This window comes from Pseudophryne corroboree, chromosome 7, assembly GCF_028390025.1.
Source record: "Pseudophryne corroboree isolate aPseCor3 chromosome 7, aPseCor3.hap2, whole genome shotgun sequence".
NCBI lineage: Eukaryota > Metazoa > Chordata > Amphibia > Anura > Myobatrachidae > Pseudophryne > Pseudophryne corroboree.
In genome coordinates this window covers 184400167-184418198 of record NC_086450.1, presented here as the reverse complement: position 1 = coordinate 184418198, position 18032 = coordinate 184400167, and the positions used below count along the sequence as shown (strand labels likewise).

General features: G+C 46.1%; 1 protein-coding gene and 1 long non-coding RNA gene across 2 annotated transcripts in view; one reads left to right on the top strand and one right to left on the bottom strand.

The window, feature by feature from the left end:
- Positions 1-7042, bottom strand: part of ASIC4 (acid sensing ion channel subunit family member 4) — a 702581-nt gene extending 695539 nt beyond the window's left edge. The window contains exon 1 of the mRNA XM_063933865.1: positions 5770-7042. Within this exon, the coding sequence (XP_063789935.1) occupies positions 5770-6345 (576 nt within the window). The 5' untranslated portion in view covers positions 6346-7042. The remainder of the gene's footprint in view (positions 1-5769) is intronic.
- Positions 1238-18032, top strand: part of LOC134944920 (uncharacterized) — a 205438-nt gene continuing 188643 nt past the window's right edge. The window contains exon 1 of the long non-coding RNA XR_010181989.1: positions 1238-1593. This is a non-coding gene — a long non-coding RNA (uncharacterized LOC134944920). The remainder of the gene's footprint in view (positions 1594-18032) is intronic.

The window sequence follows — 18032 nt, the reverse complement described above, 5'->3', positions numbered from 1 at the left end:
GGTATTACAGAATCTATAGATGCTAAAGTGGGCGTCTCAGTCCTTGCACATTCAGACGCACGCTTGTACACCAGGGGTAGGAATGAAACTAGCATCGGGATTGATTCGGATTTGTACGCAAATCTGATGGCTTATGTGCAAATCAGATGGTGGGTAACTTACGTATGTTCAGGGGATTCGTTTAGCATCCCAGCTGTTGGGATGCTGGTGGTCAGGTGACTGACGCTGGAATCCGGACACCACTCAGGAGGCTGACACCGGATCATCAGCAGCTGACATCCCAAAGGTGAGTATTGGGGTACAAATTAGGGTTAGGGTCCGAGAGAGGGGGGTTTAGGGTTAGGTACCTGGGAGGGTAAGAGTTAGTCACTAGGGGGTGTTAGCCATAGCCTCCACCCCCCAAGGTTAGGGCAGGTGATGGGGGAGGGGTAAAAATACTTACCTCATCCGATGTCGGGATCTATAATGTCGGGATGTTGCGGTCGGTTATGCAACCACTGTCATCCCGACCGCCGGGATATAGTATGCATTTCATGTGCAGGACCCGTTCTTCGCATGTGCAAAACGAGTCCTGCGAACACACTTGCAGTGCCAGACAGACGCAGTCTGTCAATCAGACTGTGACTGTCCAGCATTTGGGGGCAGGGAGGGAGTGGCCCAGAGGCCAGGGTCTGTGTCTTCCGCAGAAGATTTCCTGACTTTGTATACGGAGCCACGGCGGTCAATCTGTGTAACCTGTAAGTTATGCAGATGACCATTGGTCCGGCACAGCGATCTGATGCTGCATCCTCAGCTGCAGCAGCGGATCCCACTTGCATAAAGGAGGCGTCTATTTACACCAGTCTCCTCCTGGTGCAGTAGCATATGTTAGCATCACTGCTGCCTCAGCTAACAGTGTCCACATCAGAATCGGGCCCACTATCACAAAGTCGCAGCTTTGACTACAGCAAAAAATGCTAAAGCGGTTGCTGTAGTGTCCAGCGCAGAATCTGAGTGTGAACGTGATGGTAAGTTATTGTAATGCTCTGATGATATTTACACTACTATGTGATACATGGTTCTGCTATAAATCATCCACACACTCAACTACTGCAAAGTATCTTGAGCTGCATTTATAGTTTTGTATTGGGACCAGTTCCGGCGGAACCCGCTCAGCAAAGGGATGCAAAGCAGGGAGACGCCATGCATGAGTGGCGCTCTCCCTGCTCTGCATCCCTTTGCTGTTGCTATCGGCTGCCGCTACGCCTGTCACACTGTGGCAGACAGCGGAGCTGGCAGCATGAGGCGCGGCTCTTCTAGTCCACCCATGCCGCCAGCGGGAGGAGAGGGGGAGTTGGAAGGGTCGGACGTAAAGAGCAAGTGATGGCCCCGGGAGCAGAGAGCTTCTTACTACTGACTGCAGTACTGCGAGGAGCCACTAGATGCCCCCATCTCCATAGAGCCATCTCACCTGCCTGAAGGAACGAGAGATAGACAGCCCGAGACCCTGTGTGTAGTAGCATATGTTAGCATCACTGCTGCCTCAGCTAACAGTGTCCACATCAGGAACTTCTTCACATCAGGAACTGTCCACACAGCAGGAACTTCAACTGAGTGAGTTTGTTTTTCTGTGTGATTATCCCTATCTATCTATCTATCTATCTATCTATCTATCTATCTATCTATCTATCTATCTATCTATCTATCTATCTATCTAATTGCTCTTGGATCTGTCACTGTACAGTATCTATCTATCTATCTATCTATCTATCTATCTATCTATCTATCTATCTATCTATCTATGGACTGTATATATATATATATATATATACACACACACACACACACACACACACACACACACACACACACACAATGCACAAAATCCTGCAAGGTGTGTTTAATCAAATTGTGAACGTTTTGGGGACTTGTCCCCTTCTTCAGACAAAAATACAACTTACTCCCCTCCCGTTCCTCCCGCAGTGTGGTCCGTGATCCCGCCGGCTTGTATTTATTGTCGCGCTTTGAACTGTATTTTTGTCTGAAGAAGGCAAGTCCCCGTAACATCACCATTTGAATAAACACACCCTGCAGGTTTTTTGCATTCACCAATGTCCAGTCTCTGAGTGCCGTCCAATCTATGGACTGCATGTGTGTGAGAGTCATCACCCACTTGGAGGACACCAGAGCAAGTAACTGACTGACCGGAGTACCGGGGCTTATTGCATATATATATATATCTATCTATTTGGATGTCCGGCACTCCAAACTGTGTATAAAAGTAGTTGCCCGGTGCCCTCTGATGTAAATATCGAGAAGGTTGTAATGGCGGCGGCACTCACGGTCATACAAGAAACGTGCTATAAATTGCTTTTACGTTTCTGTTTTATTGAAAAATCATTGGCAGGAATTGTGACGGTTTTTTAATAAAACTGAAACGTAGAAGCAATTTATAGCACGTTTCTTGTATGACCGTGAGTGCCGCTGCCATTGCAACCTACTATATTGGTACTATTGTGTGGTCACGCTTCAGCTGTATTTTGTGCCTTCGGTGCGCACTGTCCCTTTGTTATGTATGGGAAGGAGGGTGCAAATTTATAGTTTGCAGGGGGGGCGCTGAATACCCTTGCACCGGCCCTGATTGGGATGCAAGTATAGTTTTATATGGGGTTGCCAGGCCATCTGCATTGTGCAAAGGAGAAGCCAGTTGCTCTCTGCTCCCGTTTATGACATAAAAGCAGAGAAAATCCTGTGGGCAAAGTCCCACTATCTCGCTGCCAGCTCATGGACTGCCTGTTATTATTATTATTATTATCCTTTATTTATATGGCGCCACAAGGGTTCCGCCGCGCCCAATTACAGAGTATATGAATAATCAAACAGGAAAACAGCAACTTACAGTTGATGACAGTATAGGACAAGTACAGGGTAAATAAACATAGTTACATCAGCAGATGACACTGGAATAAGTATCAGGTGGCAGAAGACTGCTGGAGTTGATGCAGTTGAAGATTATTAAAGTAAGAAAGGATAAGCACATGAGGGAAGAGGGCCCTGCTCGTGAGAGCTTACATTCTAAAGGGGAGGGGTAGACAGACAGGGGTGACACAGATGGCCTTCACTGTTCTAGAGGCAACAGACAAGAAGCTTATTTTAAATCGCTTTTGTTATCAGCCTACTCTTCATTTCCATTTTTTAACATTATACTGTACACAGTGCGGGTTCGGTATGATTTACCGGCGGCCAGTATGCTGTCCTTCAGTATACCGACAACGGCATCCCGGCTGCCAGTATGCCAGCAGCGGGACGACATTGAGATCCCGACTGCCGGCAACTTAAATGTATACCCACAGTGCTACCACTAGGTGATCCTGTGGCGGAATGCATTTAATATGCCGGCTGTCAGGATACTGACAATGCCGCCAGCCTGGCGCACCAGGTCTATTCCCACTCGTGGGTGTCCACGACACCCATAGAGTGGGACTAGATCCTGTGGCGAGCGCAGCGAGCTACTGAGCCCGCAAGGGGACTCTTAGTGCTCGCCCCGCTGCCGGCATTCTGGCGGGCGGGATGCTGCTGTCGGGATATTGACAGCCGGCATCCCGTCTGGCGGTAAAACCTGCGGAATCCCCTGTGGCAATATGTCTTGCTGTATCCACAAAGGATGCTACAGCACCACTTGGTGGACAGTTTCATCTTTCACTCTTGTGTACTTATTGAAGTGTTAACCAGAAATGGTACTTTAAGGACATATGTTATCAAGATGCATATTTTTTTTTTTGTATTACAGTATCTTGCAGACATACTGTAGCTATTACATTCAAATTACATTACCTTGCAACTTAATATCTGTTTGGTTCTATTTCATTAGCTTTGTAAGTTAACAATGGTACCGATTAAGAACAGCCCTGAATCAATAGAGCACTAATGAAATATACAGTCATTGTTTTTCTGATTCTCTTTTGTCAATATTGTCTGTCAGGTCATATGGACTAATGCTATCTAGCTAATGACCTGAGTAATACACGCTACTTTAGAAATGCAGTTATAAATGAAAATTAAATGTTTTATATTTAGGACCAAGTAACCCTTATTTACAACAACCCTCTATGCATAAATAACAGTAATAAATAAATAAAAATTAATACAAGGGCTGTTTTCAGCTATTGGATAAGAGGTACAAATGTCTCTGAGTGGTCTGGCGGGATTGCTAGCGGTATAACCATTTTGCAGACATTTGATTAACAGTTACATAATGACCATCTTATACTGAAGGCATAAACAGAATCAGAGATCCACAGAGTCATTTTAGGGAGCTATTTAACCAAATAAAAACAACGTTTGCAGAATTTCTCCATCTCCCTTTGCTGTGACCCATTTCTGTTCTTCTGTAATAACAAAACACTTCACCGCTCATTCAACGGAGCCAAAATTGAACTGATGACATTTCAAACATGTAACGTTTCCTGTTTCCCCGTGGACAGTTCCACTATTGAGCTCTCTGCATTTCTTTTCTGCTAATTTAATCATCGCTAAGACATATTAACCCCTCCTGCACCACAGGGGTTATGGAACTCTCTCATACTTATCCAGCCCATCCGGCAACCTGCTAATTCCCAGTGTAATACATGGACAGGCTGTTTTTTAAACAGCTATTAGCGCTAAAAATACAAATGTATTATCGCCATCATAACAATGTAATCAATGCTGTATATAAAAGATTTCTGCCGACTCAACAAAAACAATATTCTAAAATAAGAAATGTGCATATGCTGTTGGAAACTGCAAATTTAGCACGTTCATTACATATAAATTACAAGGCTTCTTCCTCACAAATAAATGTACATCATTTTTTGGGTGTAGCAGGTAAAGAGGACCTGTCGTCATCCTTCCACTCTGGCGTGCCATAGACCCAATACTATATCTGTGCCGCAAACATAGTAAAAGGATGAATATATTGGTGTGTCCAGAACTGCATTAGTTAAATCAGTCAGTATCTCATCCTTTGTCATTTACACAATATTGTTACCGTATCTTAACTTTGAACTAAGATAGGGAGCCTCATAAACATCTCAATAAAAAGGGGCATATTTACTAAAGGGTCTCAGTCCCAATAATTATAAGTTCTTATTGTCCTGATTCGTGGCAGTAAGAAATGATACATCCCCCGCATGTACTGTTCTTCACATACGGGGGTCCCGAAAGGACCCTGTCCCTTCTATGTGCAAAAAAGTGAAATGATCACAAAAGTGACCATTTCACTTCTGCTTCGAGGTTCTGCGCACGCGCAGCCTACTGGCCATGCGTACGTGGCAGTCATTGTCAGGGAGCGTTCCAGAGGAACTCACTCCCAGCAAGTTTTGCAAAATGTAGCCCATGATGTACATTCCGAAGCTTGGCACACCTGACAGTTTTGCAGCCCCCATAGAAGCCTATAGGGGCTGTGGCTACTGTCAGAAATGGAGGGACCATGGCAGATAGGGAGATATATATGCTGCAGTCTCTTCTTCGTATATTTGGGGATACTTAATATTTGCAGCCATACACAAAAACACCTGGAGGATATGCCGCAAAAATTCCATGATAAATGTGACCTTAAGAGTACTGGGACATTGATACCTTACAAATAAGGGACTGTAGTTTGACAACCCAATGACAGGCTCTTTCCCACAATTGGCTGCCTGTATAGTTACCCTATTATAATGTGACACTTTCATGATTGGAAGCAAACAGTGCACATAGCGATCTGTTCTGAGAGGAGAACTAATTAACATAAAAGTGGGGACTCACCACTGAGAAGTTGTGTGCAGTACAATTGTCCCCACTGAAGTTGCAGCTTTTTAACATCTCTGCCAACTGGTGCCCAGTCCGGTTCACTATGTCCAACATGTCGGGGTCCGGGTACATTAAATCCGAGGCTCTGTGCCCTTCCAGGTCTTTTGGAGGCAGTCCAGTGAGGTTGGCCAAGTGGTAAATGTCGGCATCGGTGAGAGCAGAGTGTCTAAAGCGATTGATGTTACATATGGTGACTGCTGGGAAGATCATTGCACTCGTCACCTCCTCATCCAGGGTAGTTACATGGGGGCATTCGAGGTAATACAAGGCACACTTAGCTGCCTGGTACAGGAAAAAGAGCAAGGATGCCAAAAATGCCAAAGCCCAGAGGCTCTGCTTGATGCCTAGTCTGCCCGTCCGGAAAATATGCCGCAATCCATGTAGAGTACTGGTGCTGGAAAAACCTGCTAAGTCCCGGCCAGTGGATGGAACCTCATCCCCAATCAGGCTTTCCCTCTCCCCTTCCTCTTTCTCCTTCTGGATCCCATCCTCGTCTGCAAACTTGATCTTGCAGACTATCTCGATGGGCATTGGCAAGCAAGTTTAGGGAGACAGGGCTTAGGGGGTTTTATAAACAGGAACAACCCCTTTGCCCTGTTCCCCCTAGCACGTACCAGATCACCCCTGTTCCAAAGCACTTTTCTTGCACGATGTGAAAATACAGAAAAATGGGCTGTGTTTTAATCTCTCCGGTCCCCTTACTTCTGGTCTCTTCTCTTCTGTTTCCCAAAAGATATAATGCAGGAAAAAAGAACAACCAAGGAATACAAAAAGGACAGATGAGAGAAAAACAGGGTAAAGAAGAGCAAGAGGTTTTCTTTCCTGATCCTAAGAGCTGTACAATTCAGTACGGTCCTTCTCTCCTTTAAGGTTCGTCTCCCAGTGACTTTGCTTATCTCGGCAAGCACAGCTGCGAGAGGGATGAAAATCTTGTCTTTGCTGCTTTCTCTCTCTGCACAGGCACTGAGCATTTAAACAAGTGCTAAGACAATCCACTGTCTGAGGGACGGAAAGGGATCCCCATACTACAAGAGAGAAGGGGGGTGAGAAAAGTGTGTGTGTGTGTGTGTGTGTGTGTGTGTGTGTGTGTATGTGTGTGTGTATGAGAGAGAGACGTATAAATCTGAATGAAATGCCTGGAGCAGCACTGGGCAGTGAGTTGCAGGCAGGCGGCGTGAGGCTGGGGAGCACACTATGTTCTAAAGTCAGCTTGCCACACTTGTTTGAATAACTATATTGGTGGAGCTCGTTCTCACCGGCGGCGTACAAGGGCTGTGCCAAGAGGCAGAAGTCTGCTGCTATACTTCCTCTAGATTGCTGCCTCCTTCTCATACACACTTTCATGTTCACTGCCTAAATTATTATTATTATAATTTATTATTATTATTATTATTATTATTAATATTATTGTTATTATTATTACATTTAAAATTACAGCATGATTTTAAGTCCAATCTTTTAATTTACTTTGAGGTAGAAACAGAGTTATTGTGAAAATGAACATAATTTAGTCAATATGCAGAGCATTACACCTTTGCGTCAGCAGCATATGTGTCTCATTTACAACAAGTCAGTATGTGCGCCAGCGTTATAGCAGGTGCCAAAGATATGTATTTCTGCAGGACTGCATGAGTACATGTGCATAAACATGTCCTTACTGTGCTGGGTCTATGTTAGGGCACCACCCCTATACCCAGGCATAGGTGAGCATACAGTATGTGGTAGGGCTGCACAAGTCTGCCTACAGTAGGTGCATAGTACAGTATGTGAGTATTCGCTTTCTGAGCATATGCAGAGTGACAACACCCAGGATACATTATGCAGACTAGCGTGGTTCCCACTCTGCAACCGCACGTTCGTAAGTAAGTGAAGGACAGAAGTGAGCCCAATAGTGCAAATCACTGCAGTTGATGAGGGACATTAAACTTCCAAAAAAAGTTTTAATACTGAATTGTATTTAAAGAATATTCAGCTGGGTGCACATTAGACGATTTTTGTTAACAATGTGGCCGACTCCAATGGATCAGCACGACACTTCGTTAAAATCGTCCAGTGTGGCGGCACTATGCTGCTGACAATGCATGATCCCGCACATTGTCAGTGACATTGCTCGTCTGACCTGCATCAGCTCAATCTAGCGATATCGACTGCAGCATGGCCCCGCTTTCCACCCTCCGCCCTTCCCCCTCACCATCATTTGTCGCTGCTGGCATTGGCAAGTGTGTATAGACTTACCGAGGCCGGACCCTCCACCAGGTCCCGTCGCCACTGATGTCATGCTGGGTACACACCGTCTGATGTCTTGATGGCTATTTTGATTAGCTGGAGATACAACTGTCTGTACTGCAGTGTCAATAGCTTGTCCTGTAACATTGTGCTAGAGAAGTAGGTACTTATGGTTCTATGGGGCCTGTTTGTCAATTATCAAAATTTGGACTAGATTAACTGTAATTTGATATGGAATGTAGTTGCACCTGAATGTACTAATATGCAAATGTAGGGACAGAGGACCGTCCCTGCAATGTATAAGAAGTGAAATGCTTGCTAATGCAATAATTTACTCCTTTTTCGGGACCCCCGCGGGGCTACTGTGCTTTTGCGGTCTGCGGACCACGCATGTGCAGCATAACCCTCTCCCGGTAATTTGTGCGAAGTGTAGCACATAGGCTACGGCAGCTAACGACCTTTGAACATGGCTTTAGCTGCTGGGGACAAGATCCATAATGCTTTGTAATGTGGAGCTTGGCAAATCTGACAGCCTAGCAGCTTTCTATGGGGGGCTGCTTCTGCTGATGGAAATGGAGGAACTGCAGCAAATATCGGAGATATCTGCTTGCACATTTGCATACCTATCAACTTCTGTTCCTCTTGAATCGGGACATGCCGCGCCAGAGGCACGACCACGGCTAAAAGGGGGTGGAACTTTGGGTGAAGGGGGTGGAGTCTCATGGCAAGGGGACGTGGCCTATTGCTGCAACCCCCGTTTTCGTAATTTTGGCGGCGTGTCCAGCGCTCCATGAGCTGCTGGACAGCCCCCGGCTCCCCTCCATGCGCACAGCATCTATTCAGTGTGATCACCGGCTGCTTTACAAAGCAGAGCATCGGTGATCACAGGATCTCCCAACAGCTCCCCCGCCCGCGGGAGACTGCGACCCGCGAGAGGGACAGCGGGACAGTGTCCAATTAGCGGGACTGTCCCGCTGAAATCGGGACAGTTGGGAGGTATGCATTTGGAGAATCCTTAATATATGTGGTTACCCCCTGAAAACGTCTGTTTTTTCAGTGGCTAGCCCAAAAATATTGTATACAAAATATGCCCCTTAATATTAATGTGCATAGGTGATAGAGGAATTTAGGGAGGAGAGAGTGGGAAGCGTTATTTTTTTTTTTTTGTGCAGGGTAAATACTGGCTGCTTTTGCATGTAGCCCACAAATACTGGTCAACTTTATTTTAACACTGCAATGTAAATTTCAGTTTGAAGTTGAACACACCCCACCCAAATCTAAATCTCTCTGCACGTTACATCTGCCCCACCTGCAGTGCAGTATGGTTTTGCCAGTTGCTTGCTTTTTTGCTTTACTTACAAACATGAATCAGGCCCATAGTGCAGAGTATGTAAAGGCATAAAACAAATAAAACTTTTACTAACTGTCCATTTTAGAAGCACAAATATGTTATAGATTGTTGCAGCTGATAGATGAGAGGTACTCCTGGGAGAAATGTCAACCACCATGTAACTATGGCCCTCATTCCGAGATGTTCGCTCGCTAGCTGCTTTGAGCAGCATTGCAAACGCTAGGCCGCTGCCCTCTGGCAGTGTATCTTAGCTTAGCAGAATAGCGAACGAAAGATTAGCAGAATTGCTACTAAATAATTCTTTGCAGTTTCTGAGTAGCTCCAGACCTACTCCTAGATCGCGATCACCTCAGTCCGTTTAGTTCCTGGTTTGACGTCACAAACACGCCCTGCGTTTGGCCAGCCACTCCCCCGTTTCTCCAGCCACTCTTGCGTTTTTACCTGGCACGCCTGCGTTTTTTAGCACACTCCCTGAAAACGGACAGTTTCCGCCCAGAAACACCCACTTCCTGTCAATCATACTACGATCACTCGAGCGATGAAAAAACGTCGCTCGAGCTTGTGTAAAACTACCAAGTTTTGTGTTAAATTACTAAGCGCATGCGCGCTGCGTACTATGCGCATTTTCCAACTAATTGCTGCGTTGCGAAAAACGGCAACGAGTGAACAACTCAGATTGACCACCTATATTTAGAAATTTATTTGAATAACTGCCTACATTAGTAACTATCACTATAGAATCCACACATTAATGTGACTAGCACCTCTAGCGATGTAACCATAACAGTACCAGGAGGTGTGTGTGTGTGTGTGTGGGTGGGGGGGGGTTCCAATCTCCCTAGGCCCCCATTTTGGTAAACAGCCTCTGTTTGGGGTATTGATGAACATGTGTCACTCCTTGCAAATCCTCAGAGGAACATAGGGGGGCCTCTCTAAGCATGTCATGAGGCCAGACCATGTCCCTCCCCAGCACCCAGAAATAAAGGGCACATGATCTGCACATAGAGCATCCTCAACCAAGCTACAGCAACCAAGGGGCTGTAGTTTGTACACTTTTTTTTACTATTAACAGGGGAAAAAAATTTACGTCTAGGTGATATGGTTATGGACAGTTACTGAATGATAAAGATCAAAGAAAAGTTTGAGTGGGCATCAGCCTTTCAATATTGAAACTCTGTGAGAAACTGGCACTGCCATATTGATCTACACTATGAGACCTGCACAGCCTTAAAAATTTGTACTGCCTTTCAATACTAACAATACTACGAGACTGGTACTGCCGTCCAGTACGTTGCATTGCTATGAGACTGGCACTGCCTCAAATATTGGATCTCACTACAAGACTGGTACTGCACTTCTATATAGAATCTTACTTAGACACTAGCACAATACTGAATCTCGCCGAGAGACTGGCACTGTAATACAATACCAGCTCCAGGCCTACTAGCACCCTAAGCTAAAAATTTTGAAGCGCCCCCAAAGGTGCGCGCGCTCCTGGAAAAGTGGGCGTGGCCTCACAACTTCATATTGTCAGACTATAAATAAATATATGTTCACGCCCCCTCTACACACACACAATTAGCAGCCTTACACATAACAGCAACAGTAGTGTTCCTTACACATAATGGGGGTCATTCCGAGTTGATCGTTCACTAGCTACTTTTAGCAGCCGTGCAAACGCATAGTCGCCACCCACGGGGTAGTGTATTTTCGTTTTGCAAGTGTGCGAACGCCTTTGCAGCCGAGCACAGCAAAAACATTTTGTGCCATTTCAGAGTAGCTTTGGACTTACTCAACCCTTGCGATCACTTCAGTCTTTTTGGTGCCGGAATTGACGTCAGACACCAATCCTGCAAACGCCTGGACATGCCTGCGTTTTCCGAAACACACTCCTAGAAAACGGTCAGTTGACCCCCATATCCGCCCTCTTTCTGTCAATCACCTTGCGTTTGGCTGTGCGAATGGAATCTTCGCTAAATCCATCACCCAGCATCGATCCTCTTTGTACCCGTAAGACGCGCCTGCGCATTGCAGTGCATACGCATGCGCAGTTTTGCCGTTTTTTTACCTGATCGCTGCGCTGCAAAAATCGTCAGCGAGCGATCAACTCGGAATGACCCCCAATGTCTCCAGTATAGTGCCAGATACACATGATATGCCCCCCAACAGTGCCAGATACACATGGTATGCCCCCTCAGCAGTGCCAGATACACAAGATATGCCCCCCAGCAGTGCCAGATACACATAATATGCCCCGCAGCAGTGCCAGATACACATGATATGCCCCGCAGCAGTGCCAGATACACATGATATGCCCCGCAGCAGTGCTAGATACATATATGCCCCCAGTGCCAGATACACATGCCCCCACAGTGCGAGATATGCCCCAATGCCAGATACTCATGCCCCCACAGTGCTAGATATGCCCCAATTCCAGATACACATGCCCCCACAGTGCCAGATATGCCCCCAGTGCCAGATACACATGTCCCCACAGTGCCAGATACACATGTCCCCACAGTGACAGATATACATGTCCCCACAGTGCCAGATACACATGTCCCCACAGTGCCCCCCTCCCCCTCCTTCCCTAGTGCTGCTCACCACGCTGCTGCTGTTCTTGGCAAGGAGGCTGCTGCTATTCTTGAGGGCGGGCAGGAGAGCGCAGTGACAATCAAAGCTCGCAGTCCTGCAGCCAATCAGGACCCGTAGCTGCCGGTCCGCGAGCTCTTATTGGCTCATAGGCTGGCGCCGGTTAGCGGGGAGGGGGTGTACTTGTGGGATGCAGTGCAGCAGTGTACTACAAAGCGGGCCGCGGGACGGACCTGGCTCCAGGCTCCAATATGGCGGCCAGAGCTAGCAGCGCCCTTTAAGTGTGGTGCCCAGTTTGGCCGCTCTATTGGAACGTGCCTGGAGCTGGCCCTGCATTATAAGAATATAACAAAATGATATATAAAATCTTAAAAGAAGAGAGCTTCTGTCACCCAGCACACAAAGATTACTTTAAGCATTCAGAGACACAGCCACATAAAGTTGATGCATAGAAAGACCCTACTGTAAGATGCCCTTCCCATCATTCCCAGATAAATGAGTTTCTGCTGCAAACATGACTACGCACATACACAGTAAAGGGGATGTCCTAAATCTGGACCCACAGGACTGACACAACAAGCAGAAGACTCGGCTTAACAATAACGGGACAGGCAATTTAAATGGACAAAGTACATGTATGATTGCAGCAAGCTTGGATGTGATCGATGATCCTAATGGATTTACCTGCATGACTTGCAGTTCAGTCTCCTATAAGGTAGATCTATAGCTCGCTTGATAAGTGCAAACGCAGCAGCTCAATTCTTCGAAATAAGAACGGCTGATCCTCACTAAATACAATTGATTTAAATTTACAACTAAATTAAGTCAATCACAGTTTTCCTGTCTACATTTCACTTGTGCACAAATTAGCCTGGTCTAGCGGAGATTGTGTAAATCACGTTAATTCCTTCACAGACAAATTGTCCAATATGTGTATATGGATCCGGTCAGGATCCTGGCGTTCAGGATCCCGGCAGTTGGAATACCGACACCGGAATCCCAAAATTGCTTGGAAAACTGATCCCGAACGAAGGTCTGAAGGTTCTGCAGGTAAGCCACGGAGGGTGATGGTGATGGGGGTTAGGTTCAGACTTGGAGGTGAGCAAGGGTTACGCTGTGGGAAGGGGGGGGAAGGGTTCGGCTGTGGGCGAGGGGGGTTTGTTTGGGTCAGACTGCGGGAAAGGAGGGTTAGGGAGGTTAGAGATTAGGGCTGGCATAGTTACCTTTGAGATGTTGGGATCCTAAATTTTGGGATGCCGCTGTCTGTATTCTGACTGCCGGCATCCCCAGCACCGGGATCCTGATACCATCTTGTGTATATCGTGTCCGTTTTGTATTTCTTTCTTTAAGCTATTTTTGTTTGGATGGTATCTTGATTTCTACCCTTACCTATTGCTGCGTCTCCTCTGAGCTAGCATGTTGTTAGACTCTTTATAATTTCCTACAGATTAAAATGTGGAAGAATCAAAATAATTTAAATAATCCAAAGCCCCTTACATAATACTGTTATCTTATTGCCTGTATATGCTTTCCTATATTGCGTCATACACTGTTTCTGTCCATGTCTTTCATTAAATATCTTTTACTTTCACACTGGCTGTTGAGAGGTTAAACGCTGCAATTCAGCTAAGTGGAATACATTGCCATAAAAAGTGTTGGTTGATAGCAGCCAAATGGACATTGCTTTATGCTCTATTATGTGAATGGCTTCCTATGAGGAAACTCGGTCACCAGGAAGAGAAGAAGAGACCTGTGTATATGAATAAAAGCCATTAGCACATAGTGATAGCTCAATTTTGCTCCTATGTTGAGATGTTTAGATTCTGTAGCTGAGAACCATTCTCATGGAAGACGTATACCCCAGGACTAGTGTCAGCACCAGCGCACAATGCAGAACAGCTGGAAAGAGAGTGGTTGTGCTGGGGCCTCTGTGCAATCTTACCCAGAAGATTCTGAGGAAGTGGCTTCCTGTGCAAAACTGGTTTCATTAGCAGCACCGCTAGCAGCAGTAATCTATTGTAAGTAAAGTAGTGAGAGCACTAAATGGGTTAACCCAATAGATCTCTTGCTTTTTATTTTAACACCCCCCTCCCCCCCCATACATCTTTTATCCATACTTACCTACATTTATTTTCTCCTCTCCGGGAGATACTCGGAGAGGAGAAGCAGGTGGGCGGCGACGGAGGCGTGGCTGAGCTAATGACGTCATCAGGCCCTGCCCACCACACAAGCAAAACCCGTGATTGGACGGTATTTGCATATGGGCGGAGCTTCGATGACACGATTAGCATTTAATCGCGTCATTAAGTCCCACCGCCTCCGCCGGGTCCGTGATTTGGTACTATTTAGCTCCCCATTCTGCCCACTTACCTAGGAAGTGGGCAGAATGCGAGTGGGGTGCCCACTCTTCCGGGGCTGCAGGGGACTACCCGAGAAACCGGGTGTCTCCCGCAGAATCCGGGAGAGTAGGCAAGTATGCTTTTATCCTTGTATTCTACAAATGCCAATCTGTGTCAGCGACTTGTCTATTCTCAGTCTATCTACCTCTCTGACCAGAGTTGTTGTTTCTGCAAATGCCATAATCAGTACATAGCAGCCTTTCCACTTAATGCTTGTCTCACTGGGTTTCAACAAAGCACACAGGATCATGCTTAGAGCAACGTTGTCCTCGTTGATGGTGTCGGTCGCAGCGCTCCTCAACTTCCATGAAATATCTCCCACCCCGAAATTCTGCAAACCATTCAAACACAGTGGTTCGGGATGGCGCTTCCTCCCCAAATCAGCTCATTGTTGGTCAAAACCCTCCTACTGTCGCAGACCACTCTTGTAGTCATAGAAGATCATGGGCCTGATGTATCAACAGTTATATGCGTTTAAAAAATAGATAAAGTTCACTTTTCTATACTTTTCGCATTTTTTAACTCTGAATGTATGTAAGTTTTTCAATTTTATTTATCGGGTTTTTTTTCCGCTAAATTATACTTTTCAACTTTTTTTTCGAACTTTTCGAACTTCTATTGAAAATGAATGGGAACCTTATGTATCATTGGATTATCCTGAAAATAGACTAACCTTTCATATCTTTTTTTCGCCAGTTTAGCAATAGGCCATGATTGTTCGTGTAATTGCACCTCTAAATTTACTTTTTTTACAAAAAGAATATGCTAAAAATATCTCCCTTTATCTAAATTGTACTTATATATATTGAACTAGTCTAAAAATGTACTAATATTTTCTATATGTTGTTTGCTTGAAATTTGTATTATATACATATAAAAATTATTTCATATATATATATATATATATACTGCTCAAAAAAATAGGATTTCTCTTACGTCCTAGAGGATGCTGGGGACTCCGTAAGGACCATGGGGAAAGGCGGGCTCCGCAGGAGACATGGGCACTTTAAGAAAGACTTTAGGATTTGGGTGTGCACTGGCTCCTCCCTCTATGCCCCTCCTCCAGACCTCAGTTGATTACTGTGCCCAGAGGAGACTGGGTGCTTTTCAGAGGCTCTCCTGAGTTTCTGACAGAAAGTATTTTGTTAGGTTTTTTTATTTTCAGGGAGCCTGCTGGCAACAGACTCCCTGCATCGTGGGACTGAGAAGAGAGAAGCAGACCTACTTCTGTGAGTTGAAACGCTCTGCTTCTTAGGCTACTGGACACCATTAGCTCCAGAGGGATCGGTACGCAGGTCTCATCCTCGCCGTCCGTCCCGGAGCCGCGCCGCCGTCCTCCTCACAGAGCCTGAAGGTAGAAGCCACGTGAGTATGAGAAGTTAGAAGACATCAGAGGCGGCAGAAGACTTCAATGTTCTTCACTGAGGTAACGCACAGCACTGCAGCTGTGCGCCATTGCTCCCATTCACCTCACATACTGTGTCACTGTAAGGGTGCAGGGTGCGGGGGGGGGGGGAGGGGGGCGCCCTGGGTAGCAAATAAACCTCTCCTGGCAAAAGATGGGTATATACAGCCGGCCACTGTATATACCTAAGAGCCCCCGCCAAAGTTTTGTATTTTAGAGCGGGACAGAAGCCCGCCGCCGAGGGGGCGGGGCTTCTCCCTCAGCACTCACCAGCGCCATTTTTTCTCCACAGCAGGAAGCTCCCCGGACTCTCCCCTGCTTAGATCACGGTGACAAGAGGGTTTTAAAGTAGAGGGGGGCACATAATTGGCAAATTAAATATATAAAAGCGTTATCTGGGTAAACATAAATACTGTGTTTTTGTCCTGGGTTATTATAGCGCTGGGTGTGTGCTGGCATACTCTCTCTCTGTCTCTCCTAAGGGCCTTGTGGGGGAACTCTCCTCAGATAAGAGGGTTCCCTGAGTGTGTGGTGTGTCGGAACGTGTGTGTCGACATGTCTGAGGTAGAAGGCTTTTCGAGGGAGGAGGAGGAGGAACAAATGAATGTGGTGTCGCCGTCGACGGCGCCGACACCTGACTGGATGGATATGTGGAATGTTTTAAGTGCCAATGTAAATTTATTGCATAAAAGATTGGATAAAGCTGAAGCTAGGGAACAGTCAGGGAGTCAACCCATGCCTGTACCTATGTCGCAGGGACCTTCGGTGTCCCAAAAGCGCCCACTATCCCAAATAGTTGACACGTATACCGACACGGATTCTGACTCCAGTGTCGAATATGATGATGCAAAATTACAGCCAAAGGTGGCTAAATGTATTCAATATATGATTATTGCAATCAAAGATGTTTTGCATATCACAGAGGAACCCCCTGTCCCTGACACGCGGGTACACATATATAAGGGAAAGAAAACTGAGGTAACTTTTCCCCCCTCACACGAACTGAATGAGTTATGTGAAAAAGCTTGGGAATCTCCAGATAAGAAAATGCAGATTTCCAAACGGATTCTTATGGCGTATCATTTCCCGCCAACGGACAGGATACAGTGGGAATCATCCCCTAGGGTGGACAAAGCTTTGACACGCTTATCCAAAAAGGTAGCGCTGCCTTCCCAAGATACGGCTACCCTCAGGGATCCTGCTGATCGCAAGCAGGAGGTTACCCTGAAGTCCATTTATACACATTCAGGTACCTTACTCAGACCGGCTATTGCGTCGGCATGGGTGTGTAGTGCTGTAGCAGCATGGACAGATACCTTATCAGCGGAATTTGATACCCTGGATAAGGATACCATCCTATTGACCCTAGGACAGATGCTGTCTTATATATGAGAGATGCACAAAGAGACATTGGTCTATTGGGTTCGAGAATCAACGCTATGTCGATCTCGGCTAGAAGAGTCCTTTGGACCCGACAATGGACAGGTGATGCCGACTCAAAAAGGCATATGGAGGTTTTACCTTACAAGGGTGAGGAATTGTTTGGGGAAGGTCTCTCGGACCTGGTCTCCACTGCTACGGCAGGCAAATCTAATTTTTCACCTTATATTCCCTCACAACCTAAAAAAGCACCGCACCGCATCAAATGCAGTCCTTTCGATCAAATAGAAACAAGAAAGGCCGTGGATCGTCCTTTCTTGCCAGAGGTAAGGGCAGAGGGAAAAAGCTGCACAACACAGCTAGTTTCCAGGAACAGAAGTCCTCCCCGGCCTCTGCAAAATCCACCGCATGACGCTGGGGCTCTACTAAGGGAGTCCGCCCCAGTGGGGGCACGTCTTCGAATTTTCAGCCACATCTGGGCCCACTCACAGGTGTATCCCTGGGCAATAGAAATTGTTTCCTTAGGTTACAAACTGGAATTCGAAGAGGTGCCTCCTCGCCGGTTTTTCAAATCGGCTCTGCCAACGTCTCCTCCAGAACGGGAGATACTGTTAAATGCAATCGACAAATTGTATCTTCAACAGGTGGTGGTCAAGGTACCCCCACTTCAACAGGGCAGGGGGTATTACTCAACCTTGTTTGTGGTCCCAAAACCGGACGGTTCGGTCAGACCCATTTTAAATTTAAAATCCCTGAACCTATACTTGAAAAGGTTCAAATTCAAGATGGAATCGCTCAGGGCGGTCATCGCCAGCCTGGAAGGGGGAGATTTTATGGCATCTCTGGACATAAAGGATGCATACCT